The sequence below is a fragment of the Sarcophilus harrisii genome, chromosome 1, assembly GCF_902635505.1.
Source record: "Sarcophilus harrisii chromosome 1, mSarHar1.11, whole genome shotgun sequence".
Classification (NCBI taxonomy): domain Eukaryota; kingdom Metazoa; phylum Chordata; class Mammalia; order Dasyuromorphia; family Dasyuridae; genus Sarcophilus; species Sarcophilus harrisii.
Window position 1 is genome coordinate 293,887,977 of NC_045426.1, and position 25,913 is coordinate 293,913,889.

Below are 25,913 nucleotides of genomic sequence, written 5' to 3' on the forward strand. Positions count from 1 at the left end.
GTTCAGGGAACCAAATGGAGAGGTTTGACTCCCCTACACCTTCTTGGGATTCCGTACAAGGAAAGGGAATTTTGGGGAACATCCTTCTGGCGGTGCAGAGATTCTCTGTAAAGGAATTTACAGACCCAAAAACCTAGATTGATAAAAGGTTTATTATAGGGATTGGGAAGTAAGGTTAGAAATCCTGACAGAGAGGCATAAGGTCTCATTAGGGAAATATGTGAGGATAAAGAGGATAACACTGGAAAAGAATATTATTCCACCAGGCAGAGGTTTCTTTGGCATAGAATAACATGTTTAGAACCTCTGCAGAGAGGATTTTAGATTGGCTTTTTTATAATAGGAGCTTTGGCAACAAGCTGAAGGGGGCTAGTGGGTGGAGTCCCAAGTTGGCTCATCTACTAGCTGGGTTTTCAGCTTGAGTTGGAATTTGAATAGAATGAGTTTCTTGAATAGAGTTGGAATTCTTTTGCTAGAGAACAGAGTGAAACTGTTTGTCTTGTTTCCCTCAGAAGGGGTCCCTCACTGAGGCAAAGTTGAAGGAGATTTTCTCCTTCAAGGAGTTTTAGAGTTTCGGGTCCCTTCTTCAAAACCAAAGGATCAAACAACTAGCTCATGATCAAGCTTGTTCCTTCAGAGTAAGAAAGGTTCAAAATACTATATACCCTGCCTTCTATCGGGTGCCTTATAATCAAGGATCAGCCTGTGAAAACACCCAAAGAGCTCAGACCCTAGCTGTTGTGGGACCAAAGGTAGTTTTAGTTTCTTTTGTCTGAGTAATCAAAGCTGCAGACTCCAGAATATATATTTCTTTTATTTTTCCCCCTTTACTTAAGAAGCTTACAGGACAAGTTGTATTGTTGCCTTTTATTTTTACATCACATTCTTTTCCAAATGTGGCCCTCCATGTTTCTCCAACCCAGTGAGTCATGCCTTGTAACATTTTTTTCTTTTTTCTTTTTTGTAGCAATTGTTTTAAAAGAAAATCAATAATATTGCAATAGCTTCTAACAGTCCATATTTCACTCCCTTACTATCACCATCTTTGCAATAAGGGAAAGAAATGCATTTTCTTAACTCTTCTCCAGGGTCAAACTTGCTCATTATAATTAGGAACAATTTAGTTTAGGGGGGATTGTTGTTCTTTCATTTATGTATGTATATTGTTTTCTTGTTTCTACTCTCATTCATTCTGCATCTTCCCATTTTTAAAGCCTGAAGTTTGATTATTTGTTTTGATTTTGATGGGACATTTTTATCTTGTCAGTAAAATCATTAAAAAAAAAATGAAATTATATCCAGGCAATTGAATCATCAATGAAAACCCTGAAGAACAGATAATGAAGCATAGCTACTTCCTCATGGCAGAAAGATGTGGGGGACTATTAAAACAGCATGTTATATACATTGTCAGATGTGATCACTGCGGTGGATGTCTTTACTTAATTGATTTTAAAGAAAAATGATAAAGGAAGTTTGAAATTACTATAATATAAAGACAAAGGCATATATAAAATATATGTTATTTATTTTTAACATGTTTATCTTTTTTTTAACATAAATATTAAAAAAACACAAAAAAACCATAACATATATATTTTAAAATCATTTTTATTATGGCTTTTTATTTACAAAACATATGCAGTGTTTTTCAACACTGACCCCTGCAAAACCTTTTGTTCCAGACAATTCTCAGACAAAGAAATTGAAACTATTTCTAGCCATATGAAAAGATGCTCCAAGTCATTATTAATCAGAGAAATGCAAAGTAAGACAACTCTGAGATACCACTACATACCTGTCAGACTGGCTAGAATGACAGGGAAAGATAATGCAGAATGTTGGAAGGGATTTGGGAAAATGGGGACACTAATACATTGTTGGTGGAATTGTGAATACATCCAACCATTCTGGAAAGCAATTTGGAACTATGCTCAAAAAGTTATCAAACTGTTCATACCCTTTGATCCAGTAGTGTTATTGCTGGGCTTATATCCCAAAGAGATCATAAAGAAGGGAAAGAGATCTATATGTACACGAATGTTTGTGGCAGGTCTCTTTGTAGTGGCCAGAAACTGGAAACTGAGTGGATGCCCATCAATTGGAGAATGGCTGAATAAATTGTGGTATATGAATATTATGGAATATTATTGTTCGGTAAGAAATGACCAACAGGATAATTTCAGAAAGGCCTGGAGAGACTTACATGAACTGATGCTGAGTGAAACGAGCAGGGCCAGGAGATCATTATTTACTTCAACAACAATACTATATGATGCTTGATTCTGATGGACCTGGCCATCCTCAGCAATGAGATGAACCAAATCAGTTCCAATGGAGCAGTAATGAACTGAACCAGCTATACCCAGCGAAAGAACTCTGGGAGATGACTAAGAACCATTACATTGGATTCCCAATCCCTATATTTTTGCCTGCCTGCATTTTGGATTTCCTTCACAGGCTAATTGTACAATATTTCAGAGTCTGATTCTTTTTGTACAGCAAAATAACGGTTTGGTCATGTATACTTATTGTGTATCTAATTTATATTTTAATATATTTAACATCTACTGGTCATCCTGCCATCTAGGGGAGGGGGGAGGGGGAGGGGAAAAGAAGGGGAAAAATTGGAACAAAAGATTTAGCAATTGTCAATGCTGTAAAATTACTTATACATATAACTTGTAAATAAAAAACTGTTTTAAATATATATATATAATAAGCACACACACAAAAGTATAGGTAATCAAAAAATTTTTTAAAAAACCTTTTGTTCCAAATTTTCCCTTTCTTCCCCCTATCCCTCTCCCCTAGATGGAAGATAGCCCAATTTATGTTAAAATACATATTAAATCCAATATATAAATACATATCTATAGAGTTATCTTGCTGCACAAGAAAAATTGGATCTAGAAAGAAAAAAAAAATAACCTGAGAAGGAAAACAAAAATGCAAGCCAAAAATAACAGAAAGAGTGAAAATGCTATATTGTGGTCCACACAAAGTTCCCACAGTTCTCTCCCTGGGCATAGATGACTCTCTTCATTACTGAACAATTGAAACTAGTCTGAATCAATACATTGTTGAAAAGAGCCAAATCCACCAGAACTGATCATCAGATAGTCTTGTTGCCATGTACAATGATCTCCTGGTTCTGGTCATTTCACTTAGCATGAGTTCATGCAAGTTTCTCCAGGCCTTTCTAAAATCATCCTGTTAGTCATTTCTTACAAAACAATAATATTCTATTTATTCAGCCATTCTCCAATTGACATAACATGCATTTTTAAAACACAAAAAAATAGTTGTAGAAATGTCTCATGTCCCATAACTCCCAAACTATTATTTCCAACATACTTAAGACAGAATATCTATTTCATCTCTACATTGCCCCCATGATGCCATATTGAAAAGAGTAAAATCTCATGTCATGTAATTAAGTAACAAAAAACAATTCTCTGTGCAATAAAATTGGTATCATGGACATAATCTTTTAAGCCACACAGGCTTAACATTCAACATTCAACATTCAACAGCACAAGTGAATTCTTTACCACACCAATTCTATCAACTTAATTTTACCCTTTGGAAATCAGAACACTGCTAGCTTTGGGATGCTGAAAGTAGGGCAGTTTTCTCAAGCATCCAGCCCTACATTCTCTTCTGCATTCAAACTTCATAAGATCAAGCATCCTTGAGGACCTATGCAGTCTGCAATCATAGTGCACCAAAGAAGGGGAGAGTGTAGAAAAAATAATTCTATCATTATCAGGAGAATATAGAAATAGAATAGCACACAAGCCCCAGGAAACGTAGTTTGCTAGTCAAAGAGCTGCCTGCCCTTGTGGTCCTAAGACTAATGTAGTTCTTGTACATAGGCTCACAGAATAAATACTGAAAGGATCTTCAAGAGACCACCTACTACTATCATTTTCTAGATAGGAACTAGAGACGAAAAAGGCACAATAAGTGTGAGATTTCAATCCAAGGCCTCAGATTGAAAATTCAATCATCTTTTAATCATCCCTTGCTGGACCTAGTCCTGCCTTAATCCTGCCATCTTCTTTCATGATCTGTATGACTCAGGAATCTTTGTTTAACTATATAAGGATTGACAGGAATGGATACCGGGTCAGGAAATGAATAAGAATTCTTACGTGCTGAAAGCTTAGCATTTCTTAATCTAAAAACATTTCTGTTTTTCATTCTTTCTTTATCAACCCTATCTTTCAAAAATAAAAAACAAAAAACTTCATTCCAGCCCTACAAGCAATACAATGTGCTGAATCCTGATACCACCCGCAACCTTATGATCTGTTTCCTCTGGATCATGAAAAATGCAGAACAAAGCCTCATTCGGAAGTGGATTGCAGACCTACCACCAATGCAGCTAAATAGGATTTTAGATCTACTTTTCATCTGTGTCTCATGTTTTGAGTACAAGGTAAATAAATTATCTCAATTTTCTCCAAATTTCAGTTGCTTTAGGGTTTTGTTTTTGTTTTTGCAGGGAGTGACATGCAGTGAAGGAAAACAAAATAGGAGGCATTCTCCTATTTCTGTGCTTTTTGCACATTTATGTATTCAAGTTCATTTCTTCTTCCTTTCATCAATATTCTAATACCCTAGAAAAGGAAAGGAAGATATCTCTGTTTTTTCCATATTTAAATGATGAATACAAGAATCCCAGTCAAAGAATTTCTCATCCCTTCTGATTTTGTCCACATAACACATAACTACTAGCTGAAATTTTAATATTTCCTTAAGGATTAGCATTATACATATAATAATTATCAAAATAATTCTCCCAATCTTACTCAGGGAAAACACAATTCTGACAAAGTCAGTACACAAGTCCTTCAAAAGTCAAGAGATGTGAAGGCTCGGCTAGAAGAAGCATTACTAAGAGGAGAAGGTGCCAGAGGGGAAATGATGCGACGCTGCAAGACACCAGCAGGTGAGTTTTTTATTGTCTCATTCTAATTTTTCTCTGAATGTTTCAGATGCTTTGTGGGAAGGAATATTCTACTAATTCTACTAATAAGATTTCAACTTTATCTTGCTTAGAAGCTGATGGTGCCATGCCTCGCAACAGCAAGGAGAGTTTAGCTATCTACCAAGCAATCCACAAGCATTTATTAACCATCTACCATATTCTTTTGTGAATCAGTTGGCAAGTGAGGAGATGTCTCTGAAAGACATCTGGAATTAAGTCTAATTTAACAGGAGTAAAAGGGCCAAGTCCTAGGGTAAAGAAGAATAGTCACAATGAAAATAATGATAACAAGTAACATGTATATAGCACCTACTATGTACCAGATCCTATGCTAAATGCTTGACAATTATTAATTCATTTGATAAGGAAGGTGAAGAGTAGCCATATCAGCCAAGAGCATTTCTAAGAGAATGATTGGGTTTATTCAGAGAATGCCTAATAATTATTAGTAATAATAAAAATATTTGTGCAGCACTTTAAAATTTGAAAAGTGCTTTACTACATAGAGAATCTCATTTTAATTCTCATAATAACCCTGAAAGGGTTGTTCCTATTCTCATTTAGCAGATGATTCAATAATATAATAGTCATAAAAAGTGCTTAATATAGTGTTTGACACATAGTAAGCACTATAGAAATGCTTATTCCTTTAGCTCCTCTAGTTGAAGACTTGTTTGCATGTGCAGATTTACATGTTCAGATGAAGAAGATCAAATTGATTCTTTTCCCCTCCCCAAGTCTTGCTCAGAGAAAACAAAATTCTGATCTAAATCAGTATCTTACTCCCACAAAAGTCAAGAAATGAAGGCCTGGCTAGAAGAGCATTATTTCTGGAAGGCAAAGATTCCAAAGGGGAAATGATGCACCACTTTTACAGATGGCAAAACTGAGACAGAGGTAGAGTGACTTGCCCAGGTTTATACAGCTCAAAGGTGTCTGAGGCCTGATTCTGTCCCAAAAACCACCCAAAAAAGCCAACCTTGTCATTTCTGGAGTAAATTTTCCAGAGAGTCCAAACACACTGGCAGTGTTTGTGTCTTTGTCAGACCTTCAGTGTCCCAAGGAATCAGTGAACAGGGAATTGCAGTGAGCTCTGATTCCTGTCACAGTGATGAGAAGCAAGCTTTCCCTCCACCTCTGGGCCAGCCAGGGATACATATGTGAGTCTTAAGTGTTTCACTAGAGGGCTCCCTGTCTGCGAGCTACAGAAATGGAATCAGAGAATCTGAGCTATGAGAATTGAGGCCCAAGACAGGGCACCTCTATCTTTTCCCTACCATCCCCTCCTTCTCCCCAGGTCAGGGAACAAACCAACTACTGGGAAATTTGGTCAGGGGCCTAGTGGATTTTGTTGCTAAACTTTTTGTGGCACATCATATTTTCTAGTCATCAGCAGAATGTAGAGCTAGGCTACTTCAATAAGACTTGTTAATGAAATCCCAGCTATCTTAGAGAATTCCTTTCTAATCAAATTCCAATCATGCATTTTTTAACTCCTAGGAAATGACCGGTTTCCGGGACTAAATGAAAACCTGAGATGGAGGAAAGAGCAGACACATTGGCGACAGGCTAACGAAAAACTAGATAAGTAAGTCACTCAGCAAATGGTTTTACCAAAAGTCAAAACTATTTTTCCCAGGGTACTTAGGTTACCAAAACAGCTGTATCCCGCAAAGGCAAAGAGAATGAAGCATCATTTTCTGTATAGATGAAGTCCATTCAGTGGCCCAGAGTAATTAAAAGCACTAAAATTCTATGAGCTCTCTGGACTGCTAGAGTATTTAAAGAAAACTAATGCTTGCATATTTCAGATGGCATTGCAAAGATGATAATGTACAGAAGAAATATTTTTCCATGGTAAAGCAGATGATAAGTTCACAAAGAAAGCAAATGAGAACACAGGCCACATGCCCATGTCTGCATAATTTGAAACTGAACATATTTTGGATGTTGTTAATAGGTATGTGTCTGCCGTGTAACTCAGACAAAAATGAGAAGAATTTTAATTCTGAGCAAGTCTCCTTTTGGTGAGGTTTAAATTTGGGGTTTCCAAGTGAAATTAGGGTTTCTGGTGGTCAGGGAGTTAAATAAGGTCTAAATGAGGTCTAGTGGCCACACAAGGGTAGGGAGTTCTAGGATTCCCTTCTGGTGGCGCAAGAGTCCCCTGTAAAGGAATTTACAGACCTGAAAACCTAGATTGATAAAAGAGGTTTATTATGGGGCTTGGAAGTAAGATTAAAGTCTGATTAAAGTCTAGTTAAGGAAATAGGTGAGGATAAAGAGAGGAGGATACTGGAAACATTATTCCAGTAGGCAGAGAGTCCTTAGGGTGCCAAGCATGTGCTGGCATGTTTGGACCCTCTACAAAGAGAGGGTTTTAGTTTGACTCTTTTATAATAGGGGGTTTTGGCTATAAGCTGAAGGGGGATCGTGGGTAGAGTCCCAGATTGACTCCTCCGATGGGTTTCAGTTAGGGTTAGAATTTGAATTGAATTCAGTGGGTTTCAGGACTGAGCTGACCCCACAAAGATGAAACTGTTTGTGCTTGGGGTGGAGTCCCCTCACTGAGGCAGAGTTGAAGAAGGTTTTCTCCTTTAAGGATTTTTCAGAGTTTTGGGATTCTCTCTTCACTTTTGCTAATGAATGTGCCATTTCTATTTTATAGGACCATAGATTGAGATCTGGGAGGGAACATGGGCAGCTAGATAGCTAGAATGGATAGAGTGCTGAGCCTGGGATCAGGAAGACTCTCTTTCATGAATTCAAATCTAGCCCCAGACCCTTACTAACTGTGTAACCCTGGGCAAGTCACTTAATTCTGTTTGCCTCGGTTTATATAAATCTATGTAAGGCTGTATTGTACTTGTTTGTTCTCTGTTTCTCTGAAGGGATAGCATGAGCCTTTATAAGTCCAAGTCTTTCCATATTTTTCTAAATCTACCAGCTCATCATTTTCTACACCACACTAATATTTTAACCTTATACTATCTAATTGTTTTAAATAGTCTAAAGCAATTGATTAATATGGATGACACATAATATAGTTTTTCTCTTTTGATTAAATCTATTTTCACTTTAACTTCATCTGCCATCAACGATTACTATCTCTACTTTTTTTCCTAATAAATTCTACTCCTGATCTTTATTATTGTGTTTATGAGTATGTCTTATTTATGCTTACTTCTGCTTTACCTTCTACTTTGCCTTGCTTATTACTTAATCTAACTCTCCACCACCATTTTTAAGTAGGGATAAGGGTTTTTAATAAATACAAAATGATTGTTTCAGAGATTTTTTTCATTAAACAACTGAAATCCTTGCCCTCCGTATTTCTATTCCTTCTCCCATCCTACTGTTAAAGATCCGAAGAATGGACCTCATGAATATACATAGGGAAGTCCTATTCAAGAGAATTAGGCTTTATATATATATCTAGAACTCAATAATCTTAGGATAATCACTTCTCCATATGTCTGTTTCCAAAATTCTTGGTTTTATGGTGGTAGCGCATGATTCATCCTGACTTTCACATTCTAACAGTGAGGGCAAAAATGTAAGAAATACTCTGAGACTCTTAAGAGTTTCCAAATACCTAATAACTGGTATACCATGGACGTCAGAATACCAGCTTCCCTGGGCCTTGTCCTCAGACAAAAAAGTTTTGGAGAAAAGTCAGCGGTGAGACAAAGAGCTGGGGCTTGGCTGAGCAAACTTTGGGTTGTCTTTTGAAAGTCTAATTAGGTAGTTTTACCTTGACCCAGTTCAGAAGGAATCAGCCTCCTCACTCAGTGGCATCATTGTTCGCCAAACTCAGATCACACCCAACCTGACTCTTGATGGCCTGTAGCATGGGCTCACTTTGCCCAAATCTGGAGATTGCTGTCAGTACCCAAAACTCCAAAGTGTCCCCAGGGATGGTTTGAGCAATTTGATTGGCCAGCTCTCATTCTGCCCAGGTCTCCTCCTGTTTAAAAAGCAATGGCTCTCTTTTACTTGACTTATAATTATAATAATGACTTCAGAACTTTAGTTAAAAGAATAAGACACAGTTAAGATAATCACCAGGAAAAACAAACAAACAAACAAACCACTTCTAAAATCAGGTACTAATTTCATAAAGTTATCTGAATGTATAAGGTGCTTACTTCCCCAAGTCCCTTGCTCTGTTGTTTTCTCTGAAAGGTCTAGGTTTCTGAGGTTTTGCTTGTGTGTTAGTATGCAGATTGCAATCTTTAGAATACAGCCAGACTGGATATGTGTTTAATCTGACCTCTTTTTGTTCCTTAGAACAAAGGCAGAGTTAGATCAAGAAGCCTTGATTAATGGCAACTTGGCCACCGAAGCAAATTTAATCATTCTAGATATGCAGGAAAATATTATCCAGGTGAGAAAATCAACAGCAAACTATGTTATATATGGATGTTTTTACTAGAATTTTTTAAAAGGCATTTTACAGCATTTTCAGGGAGAAGAAATAAACATGGATCCTGGATTGTTCCTTTTTGTTTGTTTATTAAAGAATCCAGTCTTTTTCTGCCCTTCTTTTCACAGTAAAGTTCACCTTACAAGTCTGGTCTACAATCCTTAAAGATGATTGTGCAGAAGTATTGGACAGTTGATGCTTGTAATTGGGTGCATAAAATAAATGCATAGCCACCAAAGTGAGCTTTGCACTGCTACAGCTTTCTAACTTCATCTTCCAGTTGAAGATGTAAGCAAAACTTTTAATAGATTGCAAGATCATGGCATGTCCAGTTGGTCTAAATGAAAGGAATAAATTACAAATGATGGTGTGACACAGTAGAAAGAGTGCTGGGATGAAAATACTTTGGTTTGAATCTTGGTTCTGCAGCTTACCACCTGTATGAACTGAGGCAAGTATCTTAACACCCCTGGCTCTCCCTCAATTTCTTTATCTTTAAATTATACCTTCTGACAGAGTTAACCCAGAGTGACTACTGGGACATGTTTTAGATAAAGCCAATAGGAAGATTTGTTTGCTATGACTACATGTGTTTTTTTTTAAATAGCTTTTTATTACAAGTTATATGCATGGGTATTTTACAGTTTTGACAATTGCAAAACCTTTTGTTCCAATTTTCTCCCTCCTTCTCCCCCCCCCCCAAGATGGCAGGTTGACCAATACATGTTAAATATGTTAAAGTATATGTTAAATACAATATAAGTATACATGTCCAAACAGTTATTTTGCTGCACAAAAAAAAAAAAATCAGACTTAGAAATAAGGTAAAAATAACTTGAGAAGGAAATCAAAAATGCAAGCTGAAAAAAATAGAGGGAGTGGAAATGCTATGTTGTGGTTCACACTCATTTCCCATAGTTCTTTCATTGCGTGTCACTGGTTCTCTTCATTATTGAACAAATGGAACTGGTTTGGTTCATCTCATTGATGAAGATGGCCACATCCATCAGAATTGATCAGTATATAGTATTGTTGAAGTGTATAAGGATCTCCCGGTTCTGCTCATTTCACTCAGCATCAGTTCATGTAAGTCTCTCCAGGTTTCTCTGAAATCATCCTGCTGGTCATTTCTTACAGACAATAATATTCCATAACATTCATATACTACAACTTATTCAGCCATTCTCCAATTGATGGGCATCCATTCAATTTCCAGGTTCTAGCCACTACAAAAAGGGCTGTCACAAACATTTTTGCACATAGAGGGCCCTTTCCCTTCTTTAAGATCTCTTTGGGATATAAGCCCCGTAGTAACACTGATGGATCAAAGGGTTACATATGTATTTAAAAAAAATTTTTTTTTTCATAAAAATGTAAAGATAGTTTTCAACATTTTTTTTATTTTTCACAGTTACAACCAACTTTTTTTGGTTATACATGTACATTTTTTTTTTTACATATTTCCTTATGAATCATGTTGGGCAAGAAAAGAAAAATCAGAACAAAAGGGGTAGGAAAAAAAACAGAAGAAAAAGAAAAAGGAAGTGAAGTTAGCATGTGTTGATTTATATTCAGTCTCCATAGTCCTCTTTCTGGATATTGATGGAGTTTTCCATCCAAAGTTTACTGAAATTGCCTTGGATCACTGAATCGCTAAGAAGAACCAAGTCTTATCATAGTTGAATCATCACACAGTCTTGCTGATGCTGTATACAATGCTTTCCTGGTTCTGCTTGTTTCACTCAGCATCAGTTCACATTAATTTTTGTAAAATTTTGTACTTTAAATTTTTCTTCCTTTCTTCCTTAATTCTTTAACTAATCCCTCCCCAAGACAGCAAGCAATCTGATGAAGATTAAATCTGATAAAGATTCCTGTTTATGACAGGAATTTTGTTGTTCTTTTTCTCAGTGGGAAATTAAGATTCTCTGAAGAAACATTCTTGCAAACCAAGCAGCCACTACTGTACTTAGAGTCCCACACAAGTTGGAAATGGTACCTGATTCAGAAATCAGGAAACTTTGGGGCTGAGTCTTGGGTCTGCATTTCCTAGCTGTGTGACCCTAGAAAAGAAATCTAACCTCTTGAAGCTTCAGTTTCTTCATTTGTGAAATGAGAATAATTATCCCTGAACTGCCTCCTTCACAAGGTTGTTATAAAAAGAGTGTGATAATACATGACTTATGGAAATGCTTTATATAATTTTATATGTGTTCTCTTAATGGAGGCTGGGAGGTGAAGATAAGGGAGACAAAGTTTTAAAAACAAATGTAAAAAAAATTGTTTTAAATGTAACTGAAGAAAAATAAAAATATTTTTAAAAAAACTGCACAATGAAAAAAATTAAATGTATCCTTTTGCAATAAAAATATATTCAACTAAAAATAAAGAATGCAAATGGGTCAGATATAAAAAGTGCTATAAGGATATAAGTATAATGTTTATCTATCTGTTAGGACATTTCCAGAGACTGTGGCCTTTATATGGGTGTGGAGCATTAGTGTTATCAGGATAGGGAACAGGTACTTTGCAAATCCTTATTTCAGAACCCAGAATGAAATTTACATTATTAATTAATTGGAGAGTTTAGAAACTGGGAATCTGGTGCTATATCCCCAGACAACATCCTTAAAGGGACATTTTGAACTTCCAAGTTTATGATAGAAAGCAGGCTAGTCATTAAAACATGGGAGATTGAACCCTTAGCTTTTGATGCATTAGGAGCAATCTCTTGGGCCCAGCTATCTTTCTGCACAGTGGCAGTTTTTTTAAAAATATTTTTATTTTTCCCCATGCCATATAGTAGTCCTGAGAAGAGAAATGAGATAATGCCTAGAAAGCATTCACATCACATCACAAATGTATACATTCACATCAGAATGGTTCATTACTCCATTTTTATTTTGTGTATATAGGCAAGCTTTGCCCTGGATTGCAAAGACAACCTGCTGGGAGGGGTCCTCAGGGTCCTTGTGAACTCCCTGAGCTGTGACCAGAGCACCACCTACTTGACTCACTGCTTCGCTACACTCAGAGCTCTTATTGCCAAGGTAAACTAGGGCCCTGGTCTTTTGTTTTCTTTTTCTTAATTAGTTTCTCTGGCCTGTAGATGGGGAACAATCTCCCTATCTACAATAGGCCAGATTCCTAAAAGGAAGATGAAGTGACAGAACATAAAGGAGCACATATGTCTGTATCTCTGTTCATGGTGAGTTGATTATCAGGGTAGAGGAAACTTAATAGTTCCATTTAAAATTTGGAATCCTCTCAAGTAATCTAGAATGGCCAGTGATCTTAAAACTGGACTATGTCATATGGGCAAAGATCAAACAATAAGTCTTTTGGATGAGATGCAGTTTTGCCATAAATCTTGTTGTTGTTCAGTCATTTCAGTCTTGTCCAACTTTTTATGACCTTATTTAGGGATTTTTTTTGGTGAAGATATTTGCTATTTTCTTCTAGACTCATTTTACCAATGAAAAAACTGAGACTAATAGGATTAAGTGATTTGCCCAGGGTCACAGAGAATAAGTATCTGAGGCCAGATTTGCCTCCTGGAACAGGGATCCATCAGATTACCTGAGAAGGAGGCTACCTGACCCAGGTTGGAAACAGAGCAGTTCAGTGTTCCTATGGCAATCAGAAGTGGGATCAGTTTTGTGAGTAGCTCTATGCTTCTAGCCTAGGAGAGAAGGGAAGAAAGGAGGTCTTTAAAAAAAAAAAAGAAATTATGGAATGATATAAGCCATGGATAAACATTATGTGCACCCCCAAATACTTCCTTCCTATTCTGGTCTCTCTCTTCACTCTTTCTATTGAATCATCAAAATTCTATCACCACTAGCTTTTATCACCACCAAGCCTGTTCTCAGCCTACCCTTGAAGTATTCCTAAACAATAGCCTTCCTACACTCTGGCATCTCTATGTGCTAATTCACAGATTACACAGATTATTCCCAAATTAATTGATCCTATAATGGCAAGAAGAGGGAAGAAAATTCTTCCAAGCTCCGTACACAACAGCTCTTGGTTCACATGCCATTTCCCAAGCCTACATTATCCCAGTTCTTTGGGCAATGGTATGTCACTTGCCATTAAATCAAATGCTAGTGCTTTAAAATGTCTTCATTTCAGAAATCATAAATCTGTTTAGTCTTCAGAAATCAGTTTTTCATAGCCCTGGGAATATAAGTACAGGCTGCTTAGTGCACATACTTTGCATGTGTCTTCACCAATTATCTTAAAACTATTGCTTGTTTTTCCCTGGCCGATTGGGCTCTTTAAAAGGTGGATGTCTTTACTCCTTAGTAGTAGGGTTATTCTCCACCTGGTTCTGAAAGGAAAGGAAAATGGTAGTCAAGCATTTTCAATGATGCTTGGAAGATGAGAATTGGTTGGGTGGGGAAGGGGAAATGCCTTCTAATTTGTGACTTTCTGGCAGATATAATCTTGCCCAAGAGTTGGCTTAGTAAGGCAGCCCTCACAGTAGTTGTGTAATTCATAATTAAACCTTAAGTACATCCCATTGCTCAAATCCATCTTCTGAGTTAAGTGTGTCATTATTGTGTGAAGCAATAGATTAACTTCTTAGATGATTTTTCTTTTCCAAGCCAACACATACATATTTTAACAGGTTCCTCCACCCAGGGTGGGGGGAAGGGGAAGAAAGAGAGACAGGGGAGAGAAGAGACAGAAACAGAGAAAAGAGACAGAGAGAGATAGAGAAAGAAAGAGACAGAGAAACAGAGAGACAGAGACACAGAGAGAGCAGAGACAGAAACACAGAGACAGAGAGAGCGAGAGACAGAGACAGAGAGAGAGACAGAGAGACAGAGACAGAGAGAGAGAGACAGAGAGAGAGAGAGAGAGAGAGAGAGAGAGAGAGAGAGAAAGAGAGAGAGAGAGAGAGATCAGGGTGTCATGATTTCTACTGTTTCTTCTAGTTTGGAGACCTGCTGTTTGAAGAGGAAGTGGAACAGTGTGCTGATCTGTGCCAGAGAGTATTGCATCACTGCAGCAGCAGCATCGATGTTACCCGCAGTCAAGCTTGTGCAACCCTCTACTTGCTCATGAGATTTAGCTTTGGTGCCACCAGCGTAAGAGACCTTAGACCATTGAGCATGAAATTAAGGGGAAAGAGAGGAGAAAAATAAACCACTAAATGTTTACTCTACCAAGACTTAAAATTGATTTGGGAGTCAGAACCAGGCATTCATTAGTCAAGGATAAAATAAAGCAGATGCTTACAGTGTTGAAAGTGGGCTCTAACAGAACCAATTGTGCCTATTACCTATAATGAGCTGAGCTTAATATTTTCCAGAAGGAAAGGATTAAGATTCTCAGTGGCATGTGAGCTTCCAAAGTAGTTCATTTTGTTAAGGATTGCATTCTTGCATTTAAATTGCAATTAATATCTCCCACCAGTGAAGGAAAAGAAGGAATGTATTTTGCCACAAAGAGTATGAAGACTATAGTTGCTCATCTATTCTGAATTATCTTTGGTCATTATGAGACAGATTTATAGCAACAGACTCAAGCTTTTGAAAGAGATACATATGCCTCTCTTTTTGTTTTTCCCCCCAGCAATGTGTCATGCCTTCAAGACCAACTTTACCACAGAATAACAATACTCAGCCCATTGATTTTGTTCCATTTGGAGTGCATTACTTTGGAATACTTTCTATGTAGGGGATGTTATGAAAGTATAATTTGTGTTAAATGATAAAATAAGTGGTTTTGGGAAGGGTTAGAAAAAAAGTTGTTGGAAGACATGGGGATAGCTATTAATTAGCCTATCAACAAATGTTTAAGAGCCTGGTATATTACCAGCCACTTTGCTGTGTGCTGGGGGATATAAATTAAAAAGCAAGCTAGCCTTGACCTCAAGGAGAGTACATTCTACTGGATGAACAGCTCAGACTATATTCAGGTACTTGATCCAAGTGACCAGAACACTCTAAGTGTGAACCCCAATCTATTTGGGGAGAGAAGCTATAAGGAAATGAGGAAGCACCAAGTGCCATGATCATAAAAGTGCTATCCTACTCTTTTCTCTGCATTTACCCAAAAGAAAAGTTGCCCAGTCATCAAATATTTGATTGTATGCCCTAGCTTCATAGAAGTTTGCCTGACGTACTGCTTCCAACCAAAGCATTTTAGAACTCAGAAAGATCTTAGAATGATAATCATAGAATCATAGAAGTAAAGATGGACAACATTTTGGAGATCATCATTTTACAACTAAGAAAAGTGAAGTCATATAAGCAAATAAGGGCAACACTAGAAATAGAATCCAGTCTGAGATGTGATTCAAAATTAAAAGGGAAATTGACAAAGGCACAGGCTGTAGAATGTACTACTTAACATTAATCTTATTGTGCAATGTAGGTTTTTTTCCAATATTCAGTTTTAATAAAGGAAAAACATTAAGATAGTGCTATAAATAGAAAGATGGAAAGTGTGATTCTTTTAGCTAGTAAAAAAAAAAGATGTCACATCTCTGACTCTAATATCTTATTCTATCTAATTACCTGTTTTCTGATTATTTTTCTAATAAAGAATTTTGCAAGAGTGAAGATGCAAGTGACAATGTCCCTGGCTTCCTTGGTTGGGAAAGCATCAGATTTTAATGAGGAATACTTGAGAAAATCTTTAAGAACCATCTTGGCATATGCAGAAGAGGATACGGCTATGCAGGCAACTCCTTTTCCTGCCCAGGTTAGACTCCAGTTCAGCCGATTATAAATGTATTGCTCAAAAGCACCCCCAATGTCATCTTGTCCAGCCCCAGCATTTTGGTAAATGAAGAAATGAGGTCAAAGAAGAGCAAGTGACTCTGTTCAAAGTCACATGGATAATAATCATCAAAGATGGGATCAGAATCTAGGTCTACTAATGTCAGAATTGTATGGAACTGAAATTAAATGTATAATCCATAAGCTAAGTTTCTGAATAGTCAGATTCTGAAATCTCAAGATTTCATTTTGATCCTGTCATGATCATTCACAAACTCAAAATTTAATCACATATCTGATAGTTCTGCTCACCATATTACCTGGGGTATTGGGAAGACAAGAATTATAATATATAAGAGATAACAGGAGGACACTACAAGGAATGATAATTAAGTGCCCATTACATTGTAAAATGCTGTTGAATTTTAGAGAAATTAGTTATGAATGAGAGCTATAGCAATCTATTTGGGATTCAGAGCCTGTAAACTTTTCAATGGGCCTCAAATGACCTCATAAAGGTAGTTTGTTCTCTATCTAAGCATAGAAGCAGCCCCCTTTCTACGAGTTTTCTGATTAGTGCTATTGTTAGTCAGTCAGTCAATAAGAATTTGTGAAGCACATATTAGGTGCCAGGCACTGGGCTAAGCACTAATGACATAAAAAGAGGGAAAAGACAACTCCTGTCCTCAAGGAACTTACAATCTAATGGAGATAAGTAAACAAAATGTACAAACTATATGCAAGATATATAGGAAATACTTGAGAAAGAAGGCATAAGAATTAAGAGGAGTTGGGAAAGACTTCTTATAAAAGATAGGATTTTAGTTGAGACTTAAACAAAGCCAATAAGCTATGGACTTCTGTAACTTCTCTTAGACTAGTTTGTTGGGACCTTCATAAACAAACTTTACAGTAATTGGAAGACCTAGAAAGATAAGTATCTCCAGGGGTTGCTTGAGAGACTAGCATTCACAATCTAATTCAACTGCTGGTTCTTGATCATAATTAGTTCTTATTTAGCAGCATGCCTGGAAATATCACTTGTCTCACATCTTGGCCAGCCTCAACCCTTTTGATATGGTACTTTTTTATTGAACAGTTTATTTTTAGCATTCAGTAATCATGTATTAAGTACCTTCCATGTATATAACACTATGCATAGATGCAAAGAATACAAAGGTAACAGATACAGTCTCTGTATTCAAGAACTTTATAGATTTTCAGGAAATATGATATTTGTGGGAATATGCAATAGTTAGATAATAATGCTAATATAGCCTAGAACATGATAGGTATGAAATACTAAGTAAAATGTGAGAAAGAAAAAATTTCCAAATGGAGGGGGAAATCATAATAATTCACTTATACTATATGTAAAGTCTACAAAACATTTTTTTCAAAACTCTATGGGATAGGGATTACAGGTATTATTTGCCCCATTTTACAAATAAGAAAACTGAAGCTCACTGAATTGTTTAACAATTAAATTGTTAAGTAATTTGTCCATAGTCAGATAGGCAATGTATATCATATCAGGATTTAGTCCCGGGACCCTCCTAACTCAAAGGTCTTGCTATATCTTTTCCTTGAAGAATACTTAGGAGTTCAATAGAGAACCCAGTGGAGGAGGTAAAGAGGAAGAAAAGGAAAAGGAAGAGGAAGAGGAGGAAGTGAGGAGGAGAAGAAAAATGAGAAGGTGAAAGGAAGGAGAATAGGAAAAAAGAGAGTTTCAAATACTGGGAATAATTCAAGCAGAATCGAGGCTCCTTGGGCCATTGTCTTAACAAGACGCAAGGGCAGCTTATTAAGTTTGTTGAATGACATAGGAGAGAGTAATCCCATTTTTTTGTTTGTTTGTTTTATTTTTCTCTTTAATAATTAGCTATAATTAATGATAGGTAGAAAATCTAACCAGCAATCACTTGTTGACTCAAAGTCTCTTTATGGGCATAAAGTTCAACAGCATTTTATTTTCCAAGTCAGATTCTTTCTTTAATAGTTATTCCACCACCACCCCCTTCCCAAGAATCTAGTTTCTATGTCACTGCAATAAAATGCAACTTAATATTACTGATCATGGAATGTTTATCCCTCATAAAATTGATAAGTACCCAGATTGCTGATTGGGGATTCAATGTGACTTCTGACAACTGTTATGCTATTGGTCCTACCACAGGTAGAAGAGCTTCTCTGCAACCTCAATAGCATTTTGTCGGACACAGTGAAAATGAGGGAATTTCAGGAAGATCCAGAGATGCTCATGGATCTTATGTACAGGTAAATATCCTAGTCAAATGAAAAGGGGACACTTGTTGTCTGAGACTAATAGAATTACAGGATTTTATATTTTGAGTTGAAAGGGACCATCATCAAGATTGGGACCACCCAATTCCTTGTTTTTAAAGATGAGGAAACCAATGCCCATTTTAAGAGATTAAGATGAGTTGGTCAGAGCTCCACAGTTAATTAGTATGTGATGCAGGCTTTTCAGTCAAGTTTTCCTGAAATCAAGTCCAGTGTTCTATCTAGTTCAGTATTTAATACTGTGTTATCTCACCAAAAAATCTAACACAATACTTGGTTTATTTATTTATTTTTATATCATGTTGCCATACATGTGCAAATTTGGGAATAAATGAAGGAAAATTTTAATAACAAGAAATCAAGGGATTAAAATTACAGGTGCCCTCTACTTTTAAAAGACGCTACTTAAAAATGTATTGTGTACAAAATAATAGTAATGTTGTGGGATGATCAGCTGTGAATGAACCACACATACTCTGGAGGAATTATGATAAAAAATGCTATCTATATCCAGAGAAAGAACTTAATATATATGAATAGAAATTGAAGCATACTCCTTTTTTTTCTTTATTTTTCTTGAGGGCTTGTTTTCTTTCACAACATGTCTTTTATGGAAATGTTTTGCATAACTTCACATGTGTCTTCTTAAAGGGGACTGGAGTGGGGAGGAAGGGAGAGAATCTGAAATTCAAAGTTTTAAAAACAAATTAAAAATTATTTTACATGTAACTGGGGAAGATAAAAAATATTAAATAAAAATAAAAAACCCTACTTATAAAATTCTAACTTTGAAAAAAGAAAAAGAGTGACACTGTAGCAAGAAAACCAACTTTGGAATCACTTAGACTTGGGACTTTCACTCCTGCTTCTGACAGGTATTAGTTGTGTGATCCCAGACCAGTGTCTAAACCTCTCAATACCTCAAACTTTTAAGACTGGAGGTTGCTGCATAGAGGCTAATTAGCTTTGGTAAAGTCTCCTCAATAGTAGTTACTCTACTCCAAATAGCACCACAGGAAAAATAAAATACCTTTCAAAACAGTAAATGAAAATTATTTTCTTTTCCAGAGTCAGATTAGTCATATAGTTTAATTCTATAAGTAAACTCCCCTGGTAGTCATTTTGATTCCATTTAAAAAAAAACTACATTTTTATCTAGGCTTTCAGAATATTTATCAAATTAAAAACAACGTCTACTAAACTATAACAACATCTTTCTTATATTTCCTAATGTGTTAAAGAGAGATAGCATCATCTTCTATATTAGTTATCTGATATATTCTATCCCCTATTCAGAAAACACTTAATAGACACCTGCTAGGTTCTCAGGATTATAGATTTCAAGTTGGAAGAAACTTTAGATTATCAGTTCAACCCTATCATCTTTCAGATAAACAATTTGAAGCTGAGGAAAGTTGCATACCTTGGGTCATACCAGTAATAATAACAGAGATGAAATCTGGGATGCTATAAATCAAAGCTGCTTAAACTTTTTCCACTTATGACCCTTTTTCACTTGAGAAACTTTTACATGACTCTGGGTATATGGTTATATAAAACAGGTATACAAATCAAACATTTACTGATAATAGATTATAATTTCACAACCTCCACATTCAATTACTAGACTCTTTACAGTTTAAGAAGCTGGGCACATAGGCAATGTACAATGCATATGCCTCTTTAACTTCTATCTTAGAAAGTTTCACAGGATAGAGTTAAAGTAATTTGCCCATAATCATTCAGTGACCAGTGGTCAGTGAAGTTAAGATTTTAGCCTTGTCTTTATCAGTACTGCTTACTGAAGCCTTCATATTCCTCGATAAAAAAATTACAGGTTTATAAAGCATGGTGCTTGATACTAGGAGAAATATAAAAATAAGCAGGATTAATAGCATATATATAATTTGAAGGAGCTCATAATCTAGTAAAATAAAAAGGAAAGGAATAGGGATTACACCAGTGATCACATTAATATAGGGAATTCCTCTAGATCTAAGCTTTCTCCGCAAATTAACAATTTTAAAACAGTTGCTTAGAGTATTGAGAAGTTAAGGCCAGAGTCATGGAACCAAGTATATGTTAGAAGTAAAATTTAGCAAGTCTTCCTGACTCCAAGGTTGGTTTCCTATCCACTAAGTGATACTGCCTCTCATATAAATATAATTTATTTATATACTTAATAGGTAAATATGATAAAGAATATTAGAATATGTTACAGGAATACATGGAGTACAAAGTACTTGAGGATTCAAAAAAAGAAAGGATCTTTCCAGCTAAAAGAATCAAGGAATATTTTATGGTAGAGATGATGTTTGAACTAGGTCTTAAGGAAGTATGCTTACAAACAGAGACGAGATGGAGATAAGGTAGGGCATTCCAATCACAAGGAATTAAGGCACAGCAGTGGGAAAGCACAAAAGCATGTTTGATACCTCTGCCCTAGAAAATGTTTTTGCCACAAAACCAGGGCCAAAGGAGTATGTCAATATATTTGTCTTTTGCTTATTTGAAAGAAAGACAAGGAAGGAAGGAATGGATGTAAACCTAATCTCGGCAAGATTTCTTTTCCAGTCTAATTACACACACACACACACACACATACACACATGCACACACGCACGCACACGCACACACACTCATACACATGTGTAAGTCATCTGGCGTACTGGTTGCTTCTCTCGTTTCCTGGATTCATTTGTGAAATTCTTGGCAAAGAAAAAAGAACAATGAATATGAAAAGAATGGGAAATATCCATCCTCTTACTGTCAAGATTGTTATCCCCCTAATCTGTCTTCAGGATTGCTAAGGGATATCAGACATCTCCTGATCTGAGACTGACCTGGCTTCAGAATATGGCTGAAAAACACTCCAAGAGGAAATGCTACACGGAGGCAGCCATGTGCTTGGTGCATGCAGCAGCCCTGGTTGCTGAGTACCTGAGCATGTTAGAAGATCATTGCTACCTGCCTGTGGGAAGTGTGAGCTTTCAGGTATGGATCCCATCTGCTTCTAAGTACACTTTGATTGTGTCATTGTTACTTTCTACTAACTCTCCCTTGGGAATTCTGATCATTTACAAATGAAAAATGTGTCTTTCTTTTGGGAGCAGGAGAGCCACCAATGAGGCAATTGAGGTTAAATGGCCTGTCTAGTCTCACACAGCTAATAAGTGTCAAGTGTCTGAGACTGGATTTGAACTCAGGTGTTCTTGACTCTATCAGTACTCTATCCACTGCATCACATGGCTGCCTCCACGTTTGGCTTTCTTTAATGAATTCATTTTGTTTTCTTTCCTATTTAGTTGTAAATGTCTTCATTTCTTAATCTTTAAAGATTTGTGATTTTGTAGGTGTTGGCATTGGAGAAACAAATTGTGTTCTTTTTTGTGTGCACCGTAGACAATATTAACAGATTGCTGTGGCCAAAAAGAATTCATCTGCTAGATCTTTGGCATTAGGCCTCTCTAAATTTATTGTTGTTTGATTGTTTTCAGGTCATATCCAGCCCTTCATAACCCTTTTTGGGGGGTTTCTTGCCAGAGATACTAGAGTGATTTGCTATTTCCTTCTCTAGCTCATTTTATAAATACCTGAAATTTCTCAGAAATGTATTTTAAAATTAGATTATTTAACCCCTCTGTCCCAAAAAATTGTCAAAATGCATGAAAATTTAAAAGTCTTTGAATCAGATAAAGTAAACATGAAAATCACAAAATTGATTTAGATATGTCCTCTTCTCATATTGTCCTCTTTTCTCTTTTTAAGAAGGCAATTTGAGTAAAGAGATTATGGAGGAGTACTTTAAAAAGATAACTTTGGCAATTCTCAGAAAATCAGCAGTGAACTCCATCTTTAAAGCTAAATTATATCTTTCTTGTGTTAGATTTTAATCAGCTGCAATGCTCCTCCAAAGAAGTGGTTTTTAGTTCCTCTTATCCATGTTCTCAACATCCCATATAAATAATAATTGAAATCATGCATCTGGTCTATAAGTCTATATTAATTTTTCCAGTTCATGGTTTGCTTACAAGAAGATGACAGAGTTATTAAAAAAAAAAAAAAAAAAAAAAAAACAAAAACCTCTCTCTTACAGGGTTTACAAAACGCTTTCCCTCTAGCAAACATGTGAAGCTGGATAGTAAAAATCTTAGCACTCCCATTTTACAAATGAAGAAACTGAAGATTAGAGCAGTTACTCTGAATGCTACCTGAGACTTCAACCCAAATCTTTTTTTTTGTTTTTTTTTTGTAGTAATATTTTATTTTTCCAAATACAAAGATAGTTTTCAACATTCATTTTTGTAAGACTTTTGTATTCCAAATTTTTCTCCCTTCCTCCCTTGCCACCCTTCTCCCCAAAACAGCAAACAATTTAAGATAGCTTTAATATTTGCAATTCTTTTAAATATATTTCCATATTTGTCATATTTGCAAGAAAAATCAAACCAAAAGCAAAAAACTATGAGAAAGAAAAGGCAAGCAAACAAACGCACGCCAAAAAAAGGTGAAAATAGTATGTTTTGTTCCAAATTCAATCTCCACAGTTCTCTCTCTCTCTGGGTGTGGATGGCATTTTCCATCCCAAATCTATTGGTATTGTCTTGAGTTATTGTATTGCTAAGAACCAAGTCCATCACAGTTGATCATCACATAATCTTGTTGTTACTATGTACGATGTTCTCCTGGTTCTGCTCATTTCACTTAACATCAGTTCATGTAAGTCTTTTCAGGTTTTTCTGACATCAGCCTGCTCATGATTTCTTATAGAACAATAATATTCCATTACCTTCATATAGCATAACTTATTCAGCCATTCCTCAACTGATGGGCATCCAATCAATTTCCAGTCCCTTGCCACTACAAAAAGAATTGCTACAAACATTTTTGCACCTATGGGAGCTTTTCCCTCTTTTATGATCTCTTTGGAATACAGACCCAATAGTGACACTGCTGGATCAAAGGGTATGCACAATTTTATACATCTTTGAAACCCAGGTCTTCTAATTCCAAGTCTGAATCTTTGTCCTATTTCACTGATCCAGAGTTAGATTCTATATTACCTAGCTATACCCCTCTACTTAGAAACAATGGATACTAGCTCCAAGAATCCCCCACATCCTAAAAAGAAAAAAAAAAAAAAGAAAAGAGTAGCTTTAGTTCATCATAACTGCTTGACTATTTCATACCACAGGCTCCCAATACTTCCCTGAAATATGTTAACTTCAAATTGATGCTTTGACTTCATTCTTTTTTTTCCCACTCAAAAATAATATACTGTGGTGATTTTCTTATGCCTTCTGTTTCAATTTTATTCTGTTCCAGTAAAATAAGTTATCAACCAAAGAAAATGAATTATAGTTAAATAAAATCTGTTGAAGAAAATTGAGTTCAAGGCCATCAAATTCCACAAAACTAAGCTTTCTGGAATTCTGGGCCTTGGGGTGCAATATCTACTTCACAAATATGGACCTGGAGAAATTCTTACATATCATTTCTGCTCCTTCCAACTTTCCAAGGCCAAGAAAATGATCCCAGAATGCCTTTTCTTTGGACACAATTTCAAGCTGTGTAGCTCTGTTTTATCCTTACCAGCGGCTATCCTTACCAGGGAAGTGAGACATGAAAACAGACACTTTCTATTGGGCCAAAAGATTCTCTTCATATCAGGCTCATCTATAATTAATACCACAACACTTCATACGACTGGTATTCTTCATTACTGCTAAGTAATATCAGAGCTATTCAAGTGGAACCAGGAAAAGATGGCAATATACAGTGTCCCAGAAGTCTTAGTGTCAAAAAAAGTCTTGCAGCTCTTCAACCAGAAACCAGAGGGAAAGTGGCAATGTAGTGTGTTCAAAAGTCTTCAGTTTTCTAATAGCTTAAAAAGTACACTAATTGGGACAGTTATATGCCACAAGAATAGAGCACCCACTCTGGAGTCAAGAGGACCTGAATTCAAATACAGCCTCAGATACTTCATTTAATAGCTGTGTAAGCCTGAGCAAGTCCCTTAACCCCAGTTACCTAAAAAAAAAAAAAAAAAAAAAAAAAAAAAAAAAAAAAATCCTAAAAAAGTACACTAATCCTTTTGGGATACCCAGTATCTTAGAATTATAATAATAATAGCAAGAATTTATATTAAAGCTTTAAAGTTTTCAAAGTATGTCATCTCATTTGAACCTCACAGCAATTCTGTGGTACTATTATCATCATCCCCATTTTTAAAATGACAAAGGTTATTAAATATTTCAGCAACGTACCAAAATTTTTGGGATGCAGCTAACACAATCCTTAGGGGAAATTTTATATCTCTAGATGTTTACTTGTGTAAAATAGAAAAAGAAAAGATCAATGAATTGAGTATGCAACCAAAAAAGGTAGAAAAGGAACAAATTAAAAACCCTCCATTAAATACCAAATTTGAAATTCTGAAAAAAGGGAAGATTAATAAAATTGAAAATAAGAAAACTATTGAACTAATAAACAAAATTAAGAATTTGTTTTATGAAAAAAGCAACAAAATAGATAAAACTTTACTTAATTTGATTAGAAAAAGGAAAGAATCAAATTTCTAATATCAAAAATGAAAAGGAGGAACTTTCCACCAATGAAGAGGAAATTAGAGGATTAATTAGGAGCTATTTTGTTCACTATTATGCCAATAAATCTGATCATCTAAGTGAAATAAATTGAATAATTACAAAAATATAGATTTCCCAGATTAACAAAAGAAAACAAATTTTAACAGAAATCATGTGATTCTCTCAATAGATGCAGAAAAAAAAATGACATCCAACACCCATTCCTATTAAAAACACTAGATAGCACAGGTATAAATGGAGTTTTCCTAAAAATGATTAGTAGCATCTATTTAAAACCATCAGCAAGCATCATATGTAATGGAGATAAACTAGAACCATTCCCAATAAAATCAGGGGGTGAAACAATGTTGCCCACTATCACCATTACTATTAAGTATTGTATTAGAAATGTTAGCTTTAGCCATAAGAGAAGAAAAAAAGAAATTAAAGTAGATAATGAGGAGACTAAATTATCATTTTTTGTAGATGCTATGATGGTACACTTAAAGAATCCTAGAGAATCAACTAATAAACTTCTAGAAACAATTCATAACTTTAGCAAAGTTGCAGGATACCAAATAAATGCACATAAATTGTTAGCATTTCTATATGTTACCAACAAAGTCTAGCAGCAAAAGATGGAAAGAGAAATTCCATTTAAAATAACTGTAGATAATATAAAATATTGGGAGTCTACCTAGCAAGACAAAGTCATAAAGTATATAAACACAATTACAAAACACTTTCCATACAAATAAAGTCATATCTAATCAATTGGAAGAATATCAAGTACTCATGGATTAACTGAGTTAATATAATAAAAATTACAGTTCTATCCAAATTAATCTACTTATTCAGTGCCAAGCCAA

At 35.7% G+C, this 25,913-nt stretch overlaps 1 protein-coding gene across 7 annotated transcripts in view; it reads left to right on the forward strand.

Annotated features, from left to right (window-relative positions):
* Positions 1-25,913, forward strand: part of DOCK8 (dedicator of cytokinesis 8) — a 307,293-nt gene that overhangs the window by 250,131 nt on the left and 31,249 nt on the right. For all 7 annotated transcript variants that reach the window (XM_031943861.1, XM_031943857.1, XM_031943889.1 and 4 more), the window contains 9 exons: positions 4,262-4,444; positions 4,822-4,957; positions 6,497-6,584; positions 9,284-9,380; positions 12,335-12,469; positions 14,363-14,515; positions 15,978-16,136; positions 18,330-18,430; positions 21,259-21,451. In XM_031943861.1, coding sequence (XP_031799721.1) covers positions 4,262-4,444; positions 4,822-4,957; positions 6,497-6,584; positions 9,284-9,380; positions 12,335-12,469; positions 14,363-14,515; positions 15,978-16,136; positions 18,330-18,430; positions 21,259-21,451 — 1,245 coding nt within the window. The remainder of the gene's footprint in view (positions 1-4,261; positions 4,445-4,821; positions 4,958-6,496; positions 6,585-9,283; positions 9,381-12,334; positions 12,470-14,362; positions 14,516-15,977; positions 16,137-18,329; positions 18,431-21,258; positions 21,452-25,913) is intronic.